The sequence below is a fragment of the Rhinoderma darwinii genome, chromosome 1 (assembly GCF_050947455.1).
Source record: "Rhinoderma darwinii isolate aRhiDar2 chromosome 1, aRhiDar2.hap1, whole genome shotgun sequence".
NCBI lineage: Eukaryota > Metazoa > Chordata > Amphibia > Anura > Rhinodermatidae > Rhinoderma > Rhinoderma darwinii.
The window spans coordinates 170,074,115-170,097,846 of NC_134687.1; the positions used below are offsets into that span (position 1 = coordinate 170,074,115).

Genomic DNA, 23,732 nt, shown 5'->3' on the forward strand with positions numbered 1-23,732 from the left:
CCGTGTAAAACAGACCGGCATCTGCTAGGCCATACCTCTGGCATGACCTAGCAGGCATACACTGCAGGCAGACCTGGGGGCCTTTTATTAGGCCCCCGGCTGCCATTAGAGACACAGACACTCGGCGATCTTCTCGCCGGGTGTCAGTGGGATGAGAGGGAGCTCCCTCCCTCTCTCCAAAACCACTCTGATGCGGTGCTCGCTATTGAGCGCTGCATCTGAAGGGTTAAACAGGTGAGATCGATTCTGATATCGATCTCACCCGTTGAAGCAGGGATGTCCTCAGCCCTCAGCTACCTCTGGCATCTGAGAGCAGGGAGATTCAATGGCTCCTTGCTCTGTTTATTCTGATGCAGCGACTTAAATAGGCTATTGTATCGGAATAAAGCCCGTTAGTGACCGCCGTAAAAACACTATGGGGCAGTCACTAACGGATTAAAGGGGTAGTCCAACCATGTCAAGTTCTTTTAAAGATCAAGATCGCCAGCAAATCTCTAAATTCTGTGTGTATGGAAATTCCCGGCCATCTGTTCGCACTACTAAACACTTTGCTGCAGTTTTCACAGAAGGGGAGATTTAGCATTACAAGATTATCAGAGCTGCTCTCTTCCTTAAAAATAATGTTTATTGAATAAAAGTGATCAAATCTAAAAACTACATATTTGCTATCAACGTAGATGTAACAACCTGCAGAATAAAGTTAACACACGGTAGGCGGCATAAATATAAAACGCAAAAAAAGCTGATTTTTTAAAAAAAAAAAAGGTATACCAACCATAAAACGGTTTGAATAAATAACACAACCCTTACCGCGAAACAACAAGATGTTATATGTATGGAAGTCGAAAAATAAAAAAGGTATGGCTATTAATACAGTGATGCAAAATGGCAAAATTCCCTCCAGGGCAAAATTGGCAGTGTCCTCAAGAGGTAAAAGATGGAACTGAATACCGTAACCTCAACATCTAACATTAGCGACAGCAGCTGTGTTGGACTTGACTTGAGAAGAAGACATACTGTATATCTTCTCTTTAGAGAGTATGTTGGTTGACAAGACAAATATTTTGTGAAGAGAGGTAACTCATGCTTAACTTGATACTGTATTACCCCATTAGGGCCGGCCTATTTTGGGCCTTATGGACCAAGCAATTTTTTTCGTTTTTCCATGGTCGCATTCTGAGAGCAAAAACTTTTATTTTTCCATCAATGTAGCTGTATGAGGCCTTGTTTGTTTGTTTTTCTCCGTGGGATGAGTTGTATTTTTCAATGGCACCATTTTGGGTACATATGATTTATTGATTAGTTTTTATTAACTTTCTGGGGGGGGGGGTACAAAAAAGAGCCCCCAGCAATTCTGCTATTTTTTTTTATGCCATTTTTCCCCCCTGTTTAACATTTATCAAAAATTACAAGTTAAAGAGGCTCTGTCACCAGATTATCAAATCCCTATCTCCTATTGCATGTGATGGGCGCTGCAATGTAGATAACAGTAACATTTTTTTTTTTTTAAAACGATCATTTTTGGCCAAGTTATGAGCAATTTTATATTTATGCAAATGAGCCTTTCTAACGGACAACTGGGCGTGTTTTCTCTTATTTCCTACTGGGCGTGTATTGTGTTTTTAGCAACTGGGCGTGTTTACTTCTTTCACTGCACAATCACACTGAGCTGTGGATCATGCTGGGCTGGAACAATGAGAAGTGTATGACGCTGATTAGTCACTGATTGGTCAGCGTCATACACTCCTCTGTACAACACCCAGTTGGTAAAAAGTAAAAACACGCCCAGTTGTCCATTGAGAAACTCATTAGCATAAATCTAAACTAGCTTATAACTTGCTCAAAATTGATTGTTTTTCAAAATAAAAACCACTGCTGTTATCTACATTACAGCGCCAATCAGATTATGTAGGAGATAGGGCATTTATAATCTGGTGACAGAGCCTCTTTAACTTTATTCTATGGGTCGGTATGAATACAGAAATACCAAATAACTAGTGTTTTTTTTAGATTTTTTTTTTGCAAAATAAAAACATGTTTTATGGGAAAAAAGTTATTTTTGTGTCGCTGTGTTCCAAAATTCAAAACTTTTTTAAATTTTTCTGTCTGTAACTGTATGATGCCTTGTTTTTTGCGAGATGGGTCTTAGTTTTATTGGTACCATTTTGGGGTACATATAAATTATTGACATATTTTTATACCTGTTTTGGGAGGGTTTTTCTTTGTGTATCTTTTTAAATCGTGAACTTTTCATCGCTTACATGATGCATTATTCCCTGTTTGTGTTGGGGCTCAATCACACTTCGGTATTACAGATAAGTAGTAATTCCGTTCATTTTATTAAAAAAACCTATTCCAATACATTTTAAATGGTTTTAGTCACATTTCTATTATTTTTTTTTATTATAGGAGCATTTTTTATGCACATTCAATACGCAGCTTTTCAATACGCAGCATGTTCCAATTGATTTAGTATAGGCACCGATTTTGGCCTATAGAAGTCAATGGTTTGAATTTAAAACCGCAGGCCTTACACTGACAGGCAAACTATGCATCTGTTACTGGTCATGTAAATGGCAGACCTAGGGGGCCTTTGTTAGGTCGCCCGCTGCCATGGTAAACCATCGGCCGGGTGTGCGTTGATGTGTGGACAGAGGGAGCCCCTGTCAAACAATATTAACCGCGGCATCTAAGTGGTTAAATGGCAGGTATCAGAGGCCATAAAAGCTGGAGCCCGGATGTCAATTACAGCTGGGCTCCTGCTGTTGATCACTTTGACATACAGGTACATCATAGAGTGTTAAATACAAGGGGTTAAGCCTATTGATATGCAGTAATGTATGCAGGAAATCCTGGATTGGTGAAGTTCCACTAGGCAATAATTGGACTTTGGATTGTGTATTTTATTTTTCTAACTGCTCTGTTTTTTTGTTCAGCAATCTTGACATTTGCATGTTTTTGTACTTTTACAGTATACAGTGAAGGAAATAAGTATTTGATCCCTTGCTGATTTTGTAAGTTTGCCCACTGTCAAAGTCATGAACAGTCTAGAATTTTTAGGCTAGGTTAATTTTACCAGTGAGAGATAGATTATATAAAAAAAACAAAACAGAAAATCACATAGTCAAAATTATATATATTTATTTGCATTGTGCACAGAGAAATAAGTATTTGATCCCTTTGGCAAACAAGATTTAATACTTGGTGGCAAAAGCCTTGTTGGCAAGCACAGCAGTCAGACGTTTTTTGTAGTTGATGATGAGGTTTGCACACATGTTAGATGGAATTTTGGCCCACTCCTCTTTGCAGATCATCTGTAAATCATTAAGATTTCGAGGCTGTCGCTTGGCAACTCGGATCTTCAGCTCGCTCCATAAGTTTTCGATGGGATTAAGGTCTGGAGACTGGCTAGGCCACTCCATGACCTTAATGTGCTTCTTTTTGAGCCACTCCTTTGTTGCCTTGGCTGTATGTTTCGGGTCATTGTCGTGCTGGAAGACCCAGCCACGAGCCATTTTTAATGTCCTGGTGGAGGGAAGGAGGTTGTCACTCAAGATTTGACGGTACATGGCTTCATCCATTCTCCCATTGATGCGGTGAAGTAGTCCTGTGCCCTTAGCAGAGAAACACCCCCAAAACATAATGTTTCCACCTCCATGCTTGACAGTGGGGACGGTGTTCTTTGGGTCATAGGCAGCATTTCTCTTCCTCCAAACACGGCGAGTTAAGTTAATGCCAAAGAGCTCAATTTTAGTCTCATCTGACCACAGCAACTTCTCCCAATCACTCTCAGAATCATCCAGATGTTTATTTGCAAACTTCAGACGGGCCTGTACACGTGCCTTCTTGAGCAGGGGGACCTTGCGGGCACTGCAGGATTTTAATCCATTACGGCGTAATGTGTTACCAATGGTTTTCTTGGTGACTGTGGTCCCAGCTGCCTTGAGATCATTAACAAGTTCCCCCGTGTAGTTTTCGGCTGAGCTCTCACCTTCCTCAGGATCAAGGATACCCCACGAGGTGAGATTTTGCATGGAGCCCCAGATCGATGTCGATTGACAGTCATTTTGTATGTCTTCCATTTTCTTACTATTGCACCAACAGTTGTCTCCTTCTCACCCAGCATCTTACTCATGGTTTTGTAGCCCATTCCAGCCTTGTGCAGGTCTATGATCTTGTCCCTGACATCCTTAGAAAGCTCTTTGGTCTTGCCCATGTTGTAGAGGTTAGAGTCAGACTGATTAATTGAGTCTGTGGACAGGAGTCTTTTATACAGGTGACCATGTAAGACAGCTGTCTTTAATGCAGGCACCAAGTTGATTTGGAGCGTGTAACTGGTCTGGAGGAGGCTGAACTCTTAATGGTTGGTAGGGGATCAAATACTTATTTCTCTGTGCACAATGCAAATAAATATATATAATTTTGACAATGTGATTTTCAGTTTTTTTTTTAAATATAATCTATCTCTCACTGGTAAAATTAACCTAGCCTAAAAATTCTAGACTGTTCATGACTTTGGCAGTGGGCAAACTTACAAAATCAGCAAGGGATCAAATACTTATTTCCTCCACTGTACTGTTTCTTCTAGGTTTGAGTGATGTTCTGAAATAAAATATAACATTTAAAGGCTTTCTACATCTTTTGAAATCCGTGTGAGTGGTGCAACTTTCAAAATACTTTTTTATTAAATATTATTTTTACTTTTTGAGATACAGCTGCTTTGTTTCCTGTATACAGAGCAGCTGTATCTAGCACTGAATCCTGTATCCGTCAGGTCCGTGGGACTGACGGGTTCAGAGTCAGAGAGTCCTGCGTGTCAGATGTGATCGATAGCAGCTCGATCCTGCCTGTCAAAGTTCATAACTTAGATGTGATCGATTACAGGTAGATCCGCTTTTACTGAACGGATTCAGGTCTTGGCGCACGATACTGCTGCTCTGTATACACAATACAAAGCAGCTATATCTCCAAAAGTAAATTTTTTTTTTTAATAAAAAGTATTTTGAAAGCTGCACCAATCACACTGACATTTTTATAAAAAATAAAATAAAAACGATTTCAAAGGTGTACATAACCTTTAAGCGTATTGTTGAAAATTCTTACCCTGGTCCACTTGATGGCTTGTTATTTTCCAGGATGCTGTTGAACCACAGAAGGAGGAAGAGAACCTGCCCTATAAAGAAGAAATTTACAAAGATTCTAGCACTTTCTTAAAGGTACTTACTAATCTTATTTGTCCCATTTTTGGTTCTATATAACTTAAAGGGGTTGTCCACCTTCTGACAACTGATGACCTATCTACCGGATAGGTCATCAGTATGTCATCGGTGCGGGTCCGACACCCGGACCCCACAGGCTACCAGAGAGGCTTATCAGTGCGGCCACCGGATGTTGCGGCACATAATGCTATGTACAGAGCCCGGAAGCAGTTGGCTCCGTACGTAGCATAGCAGCCGTGCTGCAGGTCTGCTCCTATTCACTTGGATAGGAGCAGTACTGCAGCTCGGCCGCTATTCCGTGGCCAGAGCTAACTGCTTCCGGCATGTACGTCCAGTGCACGGAGGCACCGGACTAGCTGATCTGTGCGGGGCCCTGGTGTCGGACCCCACAGATTGTGTACTGATGACCTATCCGATGGATAGGTCATCAGTTGTCAGAAGCTGGAAAACCCGATATATTACTATCTCACTGATAACCAAGGTTTTCGTTCCGTTAAATTGTAAAAATGACTGCCTGATTTGAACGATTAAAGGCGTGCCACAATCCTGACAGGTCCTGAGTGACGTGTCGGATGTGGATTGGTGGTACGCCGGGGGCATGTCAATATGGGGGGCGGGCCCTAGCCGCTTAAAAGACCGGCACCTCGCCGGCTCGTGTGCGACCATTGTATCTTGATCGTGCACGGGCCGGGAGGTTCATTAATGCACACAACCGTGCGCTCCGGCATTTAAATCAAAAATTATCGTTTAACACTAATAATCCCTGAAGAGGTTCCACCAGTAACGGTGGTTCTGAAACGCGTAGGATTAACGATAGAATATTACAACTAACAATCTAACTTTGAGAAGTATACTGGTCAGTGATCTCGGAATAGGGGGCTTGCGACCAAACCTTGGAGGTTTTGACCCTATTGCTGACCAGAGTATTGTACGTGGCTTTAAGAGCCGGACGAGCGCAACATAGCGCAAGGTGTAGCGTGGTACGGCGCTATTACCAGTCAATCGTTGGGATTCAGCATATATATATAATAGCTGACCTAATGATTGAGCCTGTTTATTTGGCTCTAAGGGCCCATTTTTAAGAATATCATAATAAATTTATTTTAATCGTTCAAATCAAGCTGGAAAACCCCTTTCATTTGTCCATCACTTATCTTTTTAATTATGCATTGTATATTGCGTGGATTAACCCTTTCGCTGCCAGTTTTTTTTTGGACATTTTGCATCTATGGTAGCAAGATAATTTTTCACGCTTTTGGCATGTACAAATAAAACCTAAATTACAGAATAAATAATGATACTAAAACCTCCCATACCTATGTATTTTCTGAAAGAAATCACCTGGCACATTGTCACAAAATTGCATATCCGTGCCTGAGTGTACGAATTGTAATTTTTCATAAAAATAAAAAAAAAGACATAAAAATTGATATTTGTGGCTTAAATGTGACCCAAGCAGAAAATTATATGCATTATACATCCTAAAAATAAAAGTTCAATATTTGCAAAGTTCCTACATATTACTTTTGCCAATGCACATATGTACATATTTTATGTCTACATGCACATATCTTTATAAAATCACCAGAATTGAAGAGGCCAAAAAGCTGGTTTTAAATTGGAAATTTGAATAACAAAACAGCTTCAATTTGCCGCGATTCTGTGAAAATCACGGCAAAAAGTACAAATTTAACACAAGGTGTGAACACAGCCTAACCCGAATCAATCGCAAATCCCTAAACCTAATATGGGTTAATAATGATTTTCTTTTAGTGGAACTAGTTAGAAATGATCAATTGGCAATTGTCACTGGATGAAAATGTCTTTCCTCACTGATGTAAATCTTTTAGACATTCCTCTCTAGCAATAATAGTCATCACTTTCACGGTAGCATGTAACGGGTGTCGTTATAAAAGTAGTTAGCTGATTACGTTAAAGATCAGGTACGGACAGGATAAGAGAATAGTGTAAAATGTACAAACTTATATTGATGTGTGTGCGACTAATTTAATGCTGCAATCTGCACGCTGGTAAAAGTTCGGAAGCGTGGAGTCAATAAACGGCCTAGCTAGGCACAGCTGGGTGATTAGATAAGCTACTGCTCATCTTCTCACTTCTTCTCTGAAAAAATAAAAGGACCCATTGTATGTTACAATCAGAGAGCAGGTATGATTTCTAATTGAGAAGGGGGGTTGATAACCAAAAGTTCATGTTACCTCTCTCCCTGGGATCATCTACTGCCATACATGGACAGGAGAAGTATCACATATTCTCCTCCTCTCCCTGCATGCTGCTAGCACATACCCCTCTTCTGCTCCAGCATTGCCCCCTCTCAAGTACATGCAGCTCTTACTTCAATTTGCTCCAGCTCAGGCTAGGTGCTTTAGTAGCAAGGACGTATGGGATATGCCCTAGGCTACCGAACTGCCTCCCTGCCAGGACATGAGACCTGACCTTGACTAAATAAGTTAAATACACCGGAATTGACTTCCTTTATGGGAATCTATTAGCAATTTGGACCGCACAAAACTGCTGACTGTGCGTTATAGAGGAGGGGGTGGAACGATACCTATTGTGTCACAAGACCAAGAAATCAACATTTAATGCACCTGGCGGCGCCATCGCACATGCCACATTGGACGCTAGATCCGTCACTCAGAACACAAACAGAGCCAAGCAAGACTCAGAGGGGAGGGGCTAGCAGAGTTCTCTGAGGCGAGCCAGGAGCACTTGAACATCAAGGGCCATCTTCGTGGCACTTGCGGTCGTGGCACCTTGTCTATTTATTAGTCATGTCACTTGCATGACCAAAACAACAGATACCATTTGACTGCCCTCCCTTTCCTCTATATTGCGCTGTCTGGAGTCTTGGGGTGTTTAAAACTGCTGACAGAATCCCTTTAAAGCGTACCTCTGGTTATAAATAGCTTTCCATACAAGCAAAGGTAAGAAACTTTGTAATGTATCTTATTAGAGGAAATTGCCTCTTTCTCCACTTATCAGACACCCCCTTCCCCACCGTTTTCTTAACTATTCACTCGCTCAGAATTCACCCATAGAATTTGTGTTCAGTGAGGCAGAGAGGATACAGTTTCTAAGCTCCACTAAAGGATTAGGTTACAGCTACCAATAGAAGTCTATGAAGGAGGGAGCAGCTGTAGAGTGAGAGAGATAGAAACACACAGACTGCAGCTTCTGGTAAGTGTTTTTACTGCCTCACCCCAGTGCTGGATTCACACCTACACTGCTATTTACTGCTGTGTAATCTCCTCCATGCAGCTTTTAGTAAGTGTTTTACTACCTCACACAGTGCTCTATTCGCAGCTACACTGCTTATATGATATATAATGGCTCTTGTCTGTATGTTGTGTAAAGGAGACTGTTAGCAATTCTTCTCCTTCGCTAGCGCCAAGCGGGCTCTCTGGGGCGAGATTACATTAAAGTGTCTGAATTGTGAGCAGGACCCTGTGCAATACCGGCCCCACCATGGTGTTTTAATAAATGACATTTAAGCTGCAGTGACACGACCGTAAAATAAAAAAATGTACAGTAAAAACGGATCAAACATCAGTTTTTCATGTGCATTTTGCATCAGTGTCTCCAAATTCTCATCCATTTCCAGTCCGTCTGTCTGTTTTTCATAGCCGTTAAAAAAAGAAAAAAAAAAAAAAAAGATGAATTTCATCAGGGCTTTTGTATTAATCCCCTGAAAACAGCAGTGCCCGTGTAGCTAGTGCCATAATGTCCCTGTAGATAGTGCCCACATATAGTGCAACAGGGCCCATATAGTCTGTGCCACAGTGCCCACATATAGTGACAGCGCCCACATAATGCCACCCCCCCTGTATAGTGCCACACCCTTGCAGAAAGCACCCCACCCCCCCATGTAGATCGCAGCACAACCCCCATTCCCTTGTATATGGCAATCCCACATGTAGGCAGAGGGCTCTGCGGCAAGCTGAGGGAGAGGACCGCTGCACAGACCACTGAGAAAGGGAGAATAAGGCTACACATAGGAGAGAACAAAACTGACTATAAGCTACAATGACTAAAATTTCTAACACAAGACACTAATTGTATTTCTCTAGCCATTAAAGCCATCTGTTAGGCTCTGTTCACATCTGCACTAGTATTTCCAGCATTCTGTTCCTTTATGGGAACAGAATAACGGAAATGCTGGATTCACTGACTTTCAATTGGTTTACGTCATGGTTTCAGTAATTTTGCCGTACAAAATAGCGCTGCATGCTGCACTATTTTGTCGGGCAAATATAATGGAGGTCCGACCGAGACTTCTAACGGAGCCTCTGACACAGGTGTGAACAACAGCTCCCAGCATGCCCTGTTCAAGCCTCTGCTATAGGACTTGCTGGGAGTGGTGGTTTCACGAAAGCCCCAGCTTTCCCAAGTAACTGCTCGTCTTTACAGAGTAACCACTCAGCTTTACCTCCCCCTCTACAATGAAACAACAACTCCCAGCATCGCCTGTCCAAGCATTTGCTACAGGACATGCTGGGAGTAGTGGTTTTATAGTTGCAGTAGAGCCAAAGCTTTCCAGAATAATTCCTCACCTTTAAATCCCCATGTGACTGGCACTCCAGCTCCCAACATATCCTCTGCAAGTCTCTGTTCTGTCATGCTGGGAGTGGTGGTTTCACTGTTGCAGTGGATCTCCAGCTTTCTAACGTAACCACTAAACTTTACCTCCCCTGCTTTTTTCTGCTTATAACAAATATTCTGCATGTAAACTATGTGTGAAGCAGTGGTCTGGTGAGTTGTTTCCATTACGGCAGCTAGGAGGAAAATGTGAGTGGTTACTCTGGAAAGCTGGGGCTCCACTGCAACCATGAAACCACCACTCCCAGCATGTCCTATAGCGGAGGCTTAAACATGGCATGCTGGGAGCTGTTGTTCCAAAGTAGAAGGGGAGCTAAAGCTGGTTGGTTACTCAGGAAAGCTTGGGTTCCACTGCAACCATGGAGCCTCCACTCCTAGCGTGTCCTATAGCAGAAGCTTGAATAGAGCATGCTGGGAGTTGTTCTATAGCTGGGGAAGGACAGCGACCCAATATACACATGTACTGCATGCATACAACAATTAACATAGATGGAACCAAATCTATGGTATATTTGGTTATATTTTAGATTAGACATTCAGTCCAGACAATATCGTTCCTTTTAATCGTATGTATTTTATTAGTCACTACACACAGGAAATCACAGGATCGATAGACATGTTCATGATATGCAAATAACAAAAATGGAAACCAAATATTCCAAACATCTTGATTTATTCAGTATGGAAATACAAGCACTTACACGCCTTGGCATGCTATTATTGAGGTTATTAATGGTTTTCTGAGGAATATTATGCCACACTGAATGCACTCGCGCACGCAGATCATCAAGATTGGCTGCTGGCAGCTGCCTTTACAATTGCCGACCAATGACGCCCCAGATGTGCTCGATGGGAGACCAGTCCGGAGATGCTGCAGGCCATGGTAGCACGTCTAGGCCTTGCAGGATGCTCACAGCACGAGCAACATGCGGCCTGGCGTTGGCCTGTTGAAAAATGGCTTCTGGGACACTTTGGAGAAATGGCCATACCCACTGGTTACACAACCAAATCAATGTAATGTCGAGCTGTTAATGTACCTAATATGAAGACTAGAGGGGTCCGGCTACCGTACATTATGCCTCCCCACACCATAATCCCGGGAGTAGGACCGGTTTGACATTCCCTTGTAAAGGACTCTTCATGGCATTGCCCACATGGTCTCCAGACTAATCTCCGGTTATCAAAAAAGCAGGACTTCTCACTGAAGAGCATAACCTCCAGAGCATTCCAGCCTCCATTGCCGTCTTGCTGTGCACCATGATAGCCTTTGAGAGCAGTGGCGTGTGGTCAATATAGCTAGACGTCTGGCTCGTAGCCCAATGTCGTGCAAACGCCTTCTGATGGTTTGTGTCGACACTGGTTGCCACCCTAGACCTGGGATGTGACATACAATTTCACTTAAAGTACAGAATGAATCGCTACCCGCCACTCTTCCAATCAGATGATCCGTTCGTGCAGAGGTTCGCCACCACGCACCTCTTGCGGTCATTACCGTCTGTTGTTCTCTTAAACTCTGGGACGTGCAATGTTGAATAGTGCTGACATCTCAGCCGAAGCGCTAAGCGATCTGCCGGAGTGATAAACCAAGGTGTATCAGTTCAAGGATTCAGTCCCTCTCGGTTTGCGACAAGTGGTGACAACTGGCACGTCGATGTGCGATGCCTCCTGTTCAATCATCCCACAACACCTGATCCGATTTTTGAGGTTTCATGTGGATAAAAAAACACTTTGCTTTCAATCTGACTTTAGTGCCCCTCCGACATGCCACAGATTGGAGATAGGTGCTTGAAAATGTGGTAATTTTTGCAGATCTTTGCGACACTTGCTACATCCTCGATTTGCATAACCTTACGGCTTGCCCTTGTTGTTGAAATTTCAATGTTGAGGATTGTAGCGTCACATTCTGTTGTGTCCTGGTGGTCGTCCTGTCTGCATCCCTGCCCCTCTCTCGGGTTCTGAATTTACCAGCACAGTCCTACTCCACTTCATGTTATATGACACTGTCCGTTTCCTGTTGTGTGACCTGTCAGGAACTTGGAGTCTCTCTGATCTAGTGACCGGGGAGGGACCCCTGGTGTGCAGCAGTCGTATGTTGAGCTGCTACAGAATAGGGGTTTTGGGTTTTGCAGCCCTCCAGTGGTAATAAGTGGAATATGTGTAATATTTATATAACATTTTTCAATACTTCAGTATCTGTTTGAGACGTCTGTGGTTTGGTTTTCCAGAGAGAGAACTTAAAAAGTTCTATAAATAAAAGCCGTGTGAATGGAATGCACAAAACATTGTGTAAGCGTTACTTGTGAAAATCTGCTTGCCAGTGATTTCTCCGAGCGCCCAGGGAAATAGCCGTCACATAAAATGACAAAGGGGCCGTCGAACGAACGGCATAAAATCAAAGGTTCACGCTAATGTGGAAAGGTTAGTAATATATTCCGTTGAATGGTTTCACGTTTCACAAATGGAAAAGTCAATTAGCCTACTGACTTGTCTCAAGCCATTACTTTACTTTGGACATGTAATCAGCAGCAGAACCAAGCCAGATATTTCTTCACACGAGTCTTCCTGGTCATTCATCTTGTGACGCCATCGCATTTTAAAGACACTGTTACTCCTGTATTACCAAGCGTGCCGGTCAGTGCACTGTTTCAATACAACCGTAGTCAGAACTGTTATTTATTATGTTAACATTAAGGCTAGGGCAACACGGCGACTTTTAGTCCCGCTCACTCATACGTGACCTCAATGTTTCCCTATGTAGGAGAAATTGTGTCCCCTTTAGCGACGTTCTATATCTGTACATATAATGCGTTCACATCCTCCTATCTTTACATTATGTATTATCTAGAATACCGGTGAAGAGTGGATTGTAAGGCCCCATGCACACGAACGTATTTTTGCGGCCGCAATTCACCCGCAAATCTGCGAGTGAATTTCGGCCCCGTTCATTTCAATGGGCCCATGCACACGACCGTGGTTTCCACGGTCCGTGCATTGCTCGGGAGCCTGGACCGCAAAAATATAGAACATGTCATATTACGGCCACATTTTGCGGACCAAGCTTGTTGAAATGAATGCACACGGCAATGTGCACGGCCCATGATTTGTGACACACCGCGGCCGTCCGAGCCGCAAATCACGGCCCGTGCACACCACTGCGTTCGTGTGCATGAGGCTTTCGTGTGTTTAAACCCGTTTCTTCTCAGTTCATCCTGATTCACACAACCAGGGTGACGCATCTGAGCTTTTTTATTTTTTTAGACTTCATGTAAAAAGAAAAACATTTTTAAATAATATTCAATGTAATTTTTTTTTAATTAGCTGGCAATATGGTGCTTCTAAATTGCACCTGTATCATGGCTGCAACTCAGGAATATTTATTAAGGGCTCCGACTCTGCCCAAGACTGTTGGGGTATGTTCACACAGGGCGGATACGCTGCGATAAAGCACACAGCGTGTCCGCCCTGGACGCCGCATGGAGCTCCAGCCAAAAAACCACACCAAATTGTGGTGCGGTTTTTCTGCTGGTATGTCCGCTGTGGAAAATAGATAAAAAAAAAAAAAAAAAGTGCTGTCAGTTTTTCACTGATGGGTTGCTTGCAGATGCTGAAAAGAAAGTAGAATGTATTGCCAGAGCAGCGTCCGTTTTTCACTGGCATGAAAGACTGATGATCACTGATGCTACACAGACAGGAAAAACGGACACCCTGAACGTACTAGGACACAATCCTGACTGAACTAACATGTAAAATCGTCAGTTTTTCCCTGATGAAACACTGACGAGTTTTAGATTTTTCCGAATTAGGGTGTATTCGACTGCGCTATTGTTTCCGCCCAAAAACGAAAACCATACGGAACGGAGGCAAACGGAAACCATTAGCAACGGAAGCATTACCATTGAAATCAATAGTAATGCAAACAGAAAGCTATGGTTTCTGTTTGCCTTTCCGTTGATGGTTTCCTCTCATGGAAAGGTCAGATGGAACCCTGACGCTGATGTGAACAGGCCCTAAGGCTCTGTTCACATCTCCGTTAGGGGCCTCCGTTGCAGATCTGGCTGCCGAAATTACCGGAAACAATAGTGCAGCTTGCTGCAATGTTTTTTCAGTAAAACCACGGTCACCCCTTCGGAAGCCAATAGAACCTATTAAAGTCAATGGGTTCTGTTGGTCCGATGCAGGTGTTTATTTCTGTTACTTATATAGCGCCAACATATTCCGCAGCGCTGTACAGAGGTCCTCTTTTACTGTCCCCATCGGGGCTCACAAGCTAAATTCCCTATCGGTAAGTTTTTGGAACATCGCCTAATGCCTTAGAATGTATAAGTTAGCAGTTACCTCTATATGCTGAAAGCTGATTGGTCTGTCATGTCACGTCATATACAATACTGAGCTACACTCAACTTGATTACTCTAGGCCATCACTGAAAAAATCTAAAATATCCACCCCCTAGAGAATTGTTAAAAACCTTTTCGACTTGTTTGCACCAAATAAGTTGTTTGAAAAAGGGTGCAATAGGGTTCTAGAGACGCCTTTTAGTTGAAAATTGTCAATATGTCACAAACTGATGACCATGATCCTCACCAAAATGTTTGACAACATAATATTTTGTCGCCCATTTCTACCTAAAGCTGAAACTTTTCTTTAATCTGGACCTTCTGAGTTTTCCATGACCAAAGAACAATGGTCTGTTGAATTTATTTGCCAAGACGTGTATGTCAACCCCTATTTGTTTCCTGTCGTGTTCCAGCACAAAGCGTATTTGTCCCATGCTATTTGCCATATTTGTTATCTAGTCATATGAAAGGTCTTTGCCAATTATAAACTAGATATGCCTAAAAAGTGTGACGGGTGGGTGTCTGACCGCTCCATCACCATTGAACATGAGGATAGGGGTGCATGTGTGGTCCCTCTCCATTAAAGTGAATGGAAGTTATGAAAAAAGTATGGCCTCTTCTTCGGGAACAAGGACTGGGCACCCCTGCTCTTGGATCATTGGGGCTTTCAGCAATCTGATCCCCACCAATATTTTTTTTTTTATTGTGTTGCTGTAAACATTTTTTAAAAAGCCCCTTTTGACGAAGTTTTATCTTTTTTTTGTTATACTGAACATGTAATTGATTTTTTTGATGCTCAGTCAGAGTAAAACTTGTCTCTTCAGACAAATGGACGTCACCATTGTTGTTCTACTCTACTAGGATTTAGAAACGACCTCCAGTGTATTCAGCAGTTATTTTGGCCTGTGAAGTCAATCGTGCAATGGATCGTAGCAGAAGACATACAGTGCCTTCCATTAGGAGCCTGTAATCCTATTTGTTTTGATGCATTAAAATCGGAATTGTGACTCTAGGTTGAACATCTGTATTTCCTATTAAAGGCACCTAAAGTTGAATCCCCTTCCAACAACATTTTACAGTTCAACATTTGAATAACTTTGCAGTTTTCTTTTAGAGTTATTTTGTCATTTTATTTATTCATATACAAAGCTGCTTTCAAAATTCTGCTGGTTGCTCTTGGAAACAGACTGCCGTTTAGCTGCACCTATGTCAGCATAATACTGTTTAGCGGTCCTCTGTGTTCCACAATGCGCTGTATCTAGCTTAAAGGGGTCCTCCGCTTTGGGCAATGCCTACTTATTAGACAAATCATTTTACAATAAGCTGTCCACAAAGTATATCCCTGCTGGGAGCCCCAGCGATCAACACTAATCTGTGGGAAAACCTGACAGGAAGTGTGTCATTTCTATGTATCGCCACCACAGGGGAAATTAAGCATTACACAGAGCTCCTTGATATCAATGGGTTGTCTTTGTAATACAGTATAGGTCCTCCAGAGTGAGAGATGCTCTTTGCAACTTAGAGAAAAAAGCATAAAGTAGCTCAAAAACGGATTTACTCGACCCTGTATGCATATGCTAACCGTGGAATATTGTAAATTGTTTACAGTTTTAATGTAGGAACTTACTATGCATGGATCCGTCACCATTGAAATCAATGGTGATGGAAACGGAAACCTACGGAGTTTGTGGCAGTAAAGGGCTCCGTTCTGATGGAAAGCGACGGAACGGAGCCCTGACTCACATGTGAGCGAAGCCTTAGGGTATGTGCACACGACCTATTTTCAGACGTAATTCAGGCGTTTTATGCCTCGAATTACGCCTGAAAAGACGGCTCAAATACGTCGGGACACATCTGCCCATTGCTTGCAATGGGTCTTACGATGTTCTGTGCAGACGAGCTGTCATTTTACGCATTGCTGTCAAAAGACGGCGCGTAAAATTACGCCCGCGTCAAAGAAGTGCAGGACACTTCTTGGGACGTTTTTGGAGCCGTTTTTCATTGACTCCAATGAAAACCAGCTCCAATTACGTCCGTAATGGATGCCACGAAAAACGTGAGTACTTGCAAAAACGTCTGAAATTTAGGAGCTGGTTTCACCTGAAAACAGCCCCGTAATTTCAGACGTATTTTGTGTTTGCGTGTGAACATACCCTCTAATGTTTTTTTTGTATAATTAAAAGTTATACAATTTTCCAATATTTTCACTGTATTCATTCTTTATGGTTTTCAAGATCTCTGCTTGTTGTTATTCAGTAGGAACATTCATTGTTTATTTCCAGTGGGTACAATTCTGTCGATGGTCATGTGATGGACACACAGGTGCACGGCTCATTACAAGACACAGCACCTATACACATACTGTAACGATCCCGGTACCTGTGTGTCCATCACATGACCATGGACAGAACGGTACCCACTGGAAATAAACAATGAATGTTCCTACTGAATAACAACAAGCAGAGATCTTGAAAACCAAGAGGAATTAATACAGAAGGTATATTTGAAAATTGTCTAACATTTAATTATACAAAAAATAACATCAAATTTGTTTTTGTTTTTTAAAGTAACCCTTCGGTGTTAACAGTCTTCTGATATGTAGTGATATCATCAGTGGGGTGGATGCAAAGTTGCTCATGCCGTCGCCCCAATGCTTTCATGATAGCCAAGCTAATATTAAGCAAGTGTTAATGTGAGGCATATGGCTGTGAGAATACAGTATCTTTAGATTTCTTACTGAACTATGAATCCCTTTACTATGAAACTACACTTATTGTGCTTTGACCATTCTATTTGCAGGGAACCCAGAGTTTGAATCCTCACAACGACTATTGCCAGCATTTTGTGGACACGGGCCACAGACCTCAGAACTTTATCCGAGATGTTGGTATGTAGTTTTCTGATGTATTCGCATGCTGTCGTTTCTTGAGTATTTACTTTTATCCGGCTCTTTTTGGCTGCAGGCAAGAGCTTTATATCCGCAAACATTAAAACAGTCTGTGTGTGTATCAGTCATGTATTTCTCTGAATGACTTTCTAAGGTTTGTAATATTAATAGGCTTCATCCTGGCTCTATAACCGGACCCTGGAAAGTCCATAATGTATCAGCGAGACGTAAAGGGATTAGCCCTTTAATAAGTTCCTGTCTAGAGGCAGCCAGACACATATGGGATTGCTTTATGATCTTGTACTATGTCACATGTAATGCATGATTATCTGCATATGGATTCCAGGGATAGTTTTGCAGAACCTGATAACTTTTCCATTTTCTGTGTAGGATTAGCAGACCGGTTTGAGGAATATCCAAAACTCCGAGAGCTGATCAGACTGAAAGATGATTTGATATCAATATCCAATACTCCTCCAATGTAAGTGTGTTTCTCAAATATGTTTTACTGCTTAATTGATGACTTTTAGGATCTACGTTCATCCCATCAGTCACTGCTCGAGTATCCCACGTCTTAACATGGGGTGTCATCCTGGTTTTGCATACTGTTACTACTGTCTTTATTCTGCTTTCAAGCTGTTAGGCGGCTCTTGATCCCTCCCTAGTGGCAGTACAATGTTGTTGCAGCAGGTCAGAATGCACTTTTATTTTAGTTTCATTTCTGCTTCTTTATTTTATTCCCTATCCCTTAGGCTCTGTTCGCATTGGCATCATGGTTACCATTTTTAAAGGATCCATGATGGATCTGTTTTGTAACAGATCCCTTTGATCGCCTATCATTTTTATTTATTTTTTACCGGGAAGTAGAACTTAGCAGACTACACTATTGTGCCTGTCATGGGCAATAGAAACGTAGCAGTCTGAACAGAGCCTTGAATAGCTCCAACGTTTTCCGCAGCTTGTTACAGATTATAGTCGTTAACATCTGTCCCTGTCCCTATTGAGGCTCACCATTACTAACACTTAATTTCCCTGTAATAGACACACACTAGGGCCAATTCATAGGAAGCCAAACAACATTTAACTATTAACCGGAAGAAACCCTCACAAATAAGGGGAGATGTTGCCTTTGTCTAATTTTATTTTAGGACGTCCTCAGACTGCACAATTCTATTACCAGTCGAAAGAAAAGAAAAACCTTTTCAGACAAACCATAAGCTGTTTAGTCGAATTTAAATATTTAACACCCTTTGACGGGGGGTTTTGGGACTTCATGTCCAGAGCAAAATGTCAACTTTTGGATGATAATAATCCAAGTACAAACATTTTTTTTTAGTAACGGCGCAAAAGTAGATAGGACTGGAGTACATTCAGGAAGTTCTTAATGCCTTAGCGCCTGACATCCATGCAAAACGCGTTTGTGTCGCGGAGAATGACTAAAACTTCTGCGTGTGTGTGTTCGGGGAGGTTTGCTTTTTTTGAGGTTTTGTTTTGTTTGTTTTTTCTCATTTTATTGTTATTTTTTTTTTACATTGTACAGTATTTGTGTATTTCTAATTTGTAAGAGAACAAATTATCCATGTGTTACCTTCTGTCCCCATATACAGATGACACTGATCTAATTGTAACCGCACACTAGTTCACAATCACCAGTGATCTGCATACATAGAAATGCAGATGAAGTCTAAGTCCCCTCTGCACAGGGAATTGCGGTGACGTCATCACTGATGTCCCGGGTTTCCCTAGCGACTGACTGTATGCAGAAGTGTTCAATATGATCTCTGTGTTCAGGGCTTTTACTGACAGGGAACTGCCTATTTCTGTTCCCTCTCGCAGTACAGGTTCGGGCTGTCCGTGTGCAGGACAGGGAGCAGTCCATTTAGGTGGTATGGACGGGAAGGAGTTAGGTCAGTTCACACAGTTTTTTGGAGCTGATTTTGATGCAGAAGCTTCATCGGAATTGGCCAAATCGCCCCCATTGACTTTAACGGGGGGGGGGGGGGGGGCCATAGGCACTTTTTTTTTTTTCCCAGGCAGCTTTTGGCCACTTGCGGGAAAAAAAGCGGCAAGTGCTTGTTTTGAACGTTTTTTTGCAGGGTTTTTTGCATGCAGTTCCTGCATTAAATTCAACGTCCGCGGGCAAAAAACACGGAAACAAAGGTGCAAAGATAACACTGGCAACTCAAAATCTGCCTCAAAAACCTCTGTGTGAACTAGGCCTTAAAGGGTATTTCCAACTAAAATGTAAAGAAAAAGAAACGAATCACTAGTAAGTTAAATCTGAGTTGTCATTTTCTGTCTAGTTGGTAAAGATTCCACTAAGCCAGCTTTTTATTTTTTTCTGTTTGTTTCCCAAAAATGAAAACTTTGTAATGAAGGATTTACAGCTTCTATAGGAAATGGCAAGGGAAAGAAACAGAATTCAGAATTGTATGAAAAGATTTGACAAATAAGGATGTCTACCTTTCCGCATCTACATACTGGTGATAACATGGGCACAGCTGCTGAATGATAGACGCGCTACCGTGACCAAGAATGGGATCACGGAGATCTCAGATCCTGGCCATTTAGTCATTCAGACACCGTTATCGATACATATCGTCATTAAAGAGTAGAACCCCTAGTCAACCCTGATCAATTGTCAACCCTGCATGTGTATTGGGCAAAAAAAAAAGACAAAAATGTCATTGTGTATTCATCTGATCAGGGTTCTGGTCTTGAAATTCCTCATTATATTGTAGTTCTGCTGGTAAAACTGACAAACTATAAGACTTTCTGGATTATCAAATGCCACATTGAAGAAATTTCCCAGTATTATTTTCTGGTTTTCCTTTACAGGTACTTACAAGCCGACCTTGAGACGTTTGATCTGAGAGAATTGAAGAGTGAGTTTGATGTCATCCTCCTTGAACCACCACTAGAGGAATATTACAGAGAAACTGGCATTGCTGCCAATGAAAAGTGGTGGACCTGGGAAGACGTAAGTATAATCTGTAAACTGTTAGCTACATGTGTGGTCACCAGAGGTTTCCGTTTTTGGGATTCCAAGTGTCCGTGTGCACATAAACTGTAGTGTATTTTGCCATGTAAATCTCCCTATGCCTTTAAATCTGGATGGTGATTTCTTTTGGTATTTTGAAGCATGTCTGTTCCATCTGACAATACAACAAATGGAGTACCAGCAGGGAGTATGGGATTCTCTGCAGCTTTGTCTGCACTTACAAAAGCCCTTGTTTGCGGCCATAACAATATACAGGTCCTTCTCAATGAATTAGAATATCATCAAAAAATTCATTTATTTCAGTAATTCAATTCAAAAAGTGAAACTCATAAATTATATAGATTCATTACACACAGAGTGATCTATTTCCAGCATTTTTTTCTTGTATTGTTGATGAGTATAGCTAACAGTTAATGAAAACCCAAAATTCAGTGTCTCAGAAAATTATAATATTATATAAGCCCAATTTCAGAAATGATTTTTAATACAGAAATGTTGGCCTACTGAAAAGTATGTACCGTATATGCCGTCAATACTTGCTCGTAGCTCCTTCTGCATGAATTACTGCATCAATGCGGAGTGGCATGGAGGCGATCAGCCTGTGGCACTGCTGAGGTGTTATGGAAGCCCATGTTGCTTTGATAGCGGCCTTCAGCTCGTCTGCATTGTTGGGTCTGGTGTCTCACCTTCCTCTTGACAGCACCCCATAGATTCTCTATGGGGTTTAGGTCAGGCGAGTTTGCTGGCCAATCAAGCGCTGTGATACTGTGGTTATTAAACCACGTATTGGTACTTTTGGCAGTGTGGACAGGTGCCAAGTCCTGCTGGAAAATGAAATCAGCATCTCCATAAAGCTTGTCACCAGAGAGAAGCATGAAGTGCTCTAAAATTTCCTGGTAGACGCTGCACTGACTCTGGACTTGATATAACACAGTGGACCAACACCAGCAGACGACATGGCTCCCCAAATCATCACAGACTGTGGAAACTTCACACTGGACAGCAAGCAACTTGGATTGATGCCTCTCCACTCTTCCTCCAGGCTCTGGGACCTTCATTTCCAAATGAAATGCAAAATTTACTTTCATCTGAAAATAGAACTTAAAGAGGCTCTATCACCAGATTATAAGGTCCCTGTCTCCTACATAATGTGATCGGTGCTGTAATGTAGATATCAGCAGTGGTTTTTATTTTGAAAAACTATAATTTTTTTACCAAGTTATAAACAATTTTAGATTTATGCTAATTAGTTTCTTAATAGACAACTGGGCATGTTTTTACTTTTTAGCATTTGTGCGTTGTACAGAGGAGTGTATGAGGCTGACTAATCGGCATCATACACTTCTCATTGTTCCAGCCCGGCTTCTTTCACTGCACAATCACACTGTGCTGTGGATCACGCTGGGCTGGAACAATTTGAAGTGTATGACGCTGATTGGTCACTGATTGGTCAGCGTCATACACTCCTCTGTACAACGCCCAGTTGGTAAAAAGTAAAAACACGCCCAGTTGTCTATTAAGAAACTAATTAGCATAAATCTAAAATTGTTTATAACTTGGTCAAAAATGAACGTTTTTCAAAATAAAAACCACTGTTGTTATCTACATTACAGCGCCGATCAGATTATGTATGAGATGAGGCTCTGTCACCAGATTATAAGTGCCCTTTTAAGCACATCTGAGCAACAGACCAGTCCTGTTTCTCCTTAGCCCAGGTAAGACACTTCTGACCTTGTCTCTGGGTCATGAGTGGCTTGATACAAGGAATGCGACAGTTGTGGCCCATGTCCTGGATACATCTGTGTGTGGTGGCTCTTGAAGCACTGACTTCAGCCGCAGTCAAATCCTTGCGAATTTTCCCCAGATTCTTGAATGGCTTTTTCTTGACAATCCTTTCAAGGCTGCGGTTATCCCTGTTGCTTGTGCACCTTTTTCTAGCACACTTTTTCCCTCCTCTCAACTTTCCATTAATATGCTTGGATACAGCGCTCTGTGAACAGCCAGCTTCTTTAGCAATGTGCTTTTGTGGGTTACCCTCCTTGTGGGTGTCAATGACTGTTTTCTGGACAACTGTCAAGTCAGCAGTCTTCCCCATGATTGTGTAGCCTACTGAACCAGACTGTTGGACCATTTAAAGGCTTAGGAAACCTTTGCAGGTGTTTTGTGTTGATTAGCTGATTACAGTGTCTAATGATGATTCTAAAATTTTGAACATTTACCCAATATTCTAATTTGGACCTTTAGTAGGGAATTGTTGGTTATGCAATTGCCTCATCTATTTTAGTAGCTGATTACTGACTTTAGTTGCTCCCCAGATACATTGTTACATATATCAAGATATTTTCGACACAGATTTGGTAAGAATAAGGTCTGGATGAGTAATGTTGTTTTCATTGTCACCCTGTAGTTGCGGTACATTGCCGTCCAGTGCTCTCCCGCAGTCACCTTTTGTTCATATGCAGGGCAACCACAATATAAGAACAGATTGGGTATCTTCCCCTGAGATTTCAGCTCTAACCTAAGGTTAATCCTGTCACCAACCTGTTTGAGGAAGGAGATTGATCTCAACCTGTACTATTTGTTAACAATACTGAAGGAACCAATTTCATGAAAAGAATTGAATTCCGGCTCAATGTGCCACGTTTTAATTAGGCATCATGATCCATTTTTTTGTTCAGTTGACGTATGTCACAGCTTTCACAAGTTATGAAATATTGTATTAGTTTTACTTTTGTTTTTCTGTCATTCATCCCACACCTTAAAATTACAATAAAAATCTTATGTGGAAAGCGATGGCATACTTGTACCATACTAGCATGCCCCGATGATTCGCCATATGAGAGAAGTGGAGAGAAAAACTTTCAAGTTGTTCAAACGTCTATTCTGACACTTCTTAGTTGTATCTGTTCTCTGGAAAGCTGACCAAGTCAGGCAGCAATCCATTTTCCTGCTCATAGAGCTGATTACTTGCGAAAATTTGACATCCAGGAGTCTGGAAAATCTGGGTGCCAATCCCTTGTCATGGCAGTCATATTAGTTGTCATCACACCCAGATGCCTCACTAACTCTTGGTGAAACATCTGCCTTCTCTTTTCTATGGATGTCTGTGTGGCCCAATTATCATCCTAATATCGGATCGGACAGAAAAAAATTGGACTTTCTATAGGCATCTTAAAAAAGAATTTCCCACCAAATACAATTCTTACCTATCCACAAGATAGGTGATAAATGTTTGATTGCTGGGTGCTTCACGTCCGGTACCCCCACTGGGTGTTAACAGCGCCACTGTGTCCTTTAAACTCCTCACCGCAGTCCACCTTTGGATAGATGATACATGTATGTGGTAGGTAGAACCCTCTAAGGAACCGCTGGACTGAATATTAAAAGGGATTATCTAGTTAGATGGATCCCTACTTTTTAGATGGATCCCTTGATTATAAGGTGATCACAAAGTGTCCTCTTTCTGGGACCCCAAGCGATCAGGTGTACTATGTGAGGGAACCTGGCAACAAGTGTCAAATTTCCCTACAGCACCACCAGAGGAGAAATGAGGTATTACACAGTTTTCATTCATATCAAAAGGCTGTCCACGTAATCAATGCACATGTTGGGTCCTCTAAAGAGAGAACCGTTTTTTTGTAACTGCTCTTCTCTCTGGCTTATGGATAAGGTT

At 41.9% G+C, this 23,732-nt stretch overlaps 1 protein-coding gene across 1 annotated transcript in view; it reads left to right on the plus strand.

Annotated features, from left to right (window-relative positions):
* The window catches only part of METTL14 (methyltransferase 14, N6-adenosine-methyltransferase non-catalytic subunit), a 45,937-nt gene that overhangs the window by 13,111 nt on the left and 9,094 nt on the right, over window positions 1-23,732 (plus strand). Inside the window, exons 4-7 of the mRNA XM_075860585.1 lie at window positions 5,136-5,216; window positions 16,971-17,058; window positions 17,449-17,539; window positions 19,897-20,038. Of these exons, the coding sequence (XP_075716700.1) occupies window positions 5,136-5,216; window positions 16,971-17,058; window positions 17,449-17,539; window positions 19,897-20,038 (402 nt within the window). The remainder of the gene's footprint in view (window positions 1-5,135; window positions 5,217-16,970; window positions 17,059-17,448; window positions 17,540-19,896; window positions 20,039-23,732) is intronic.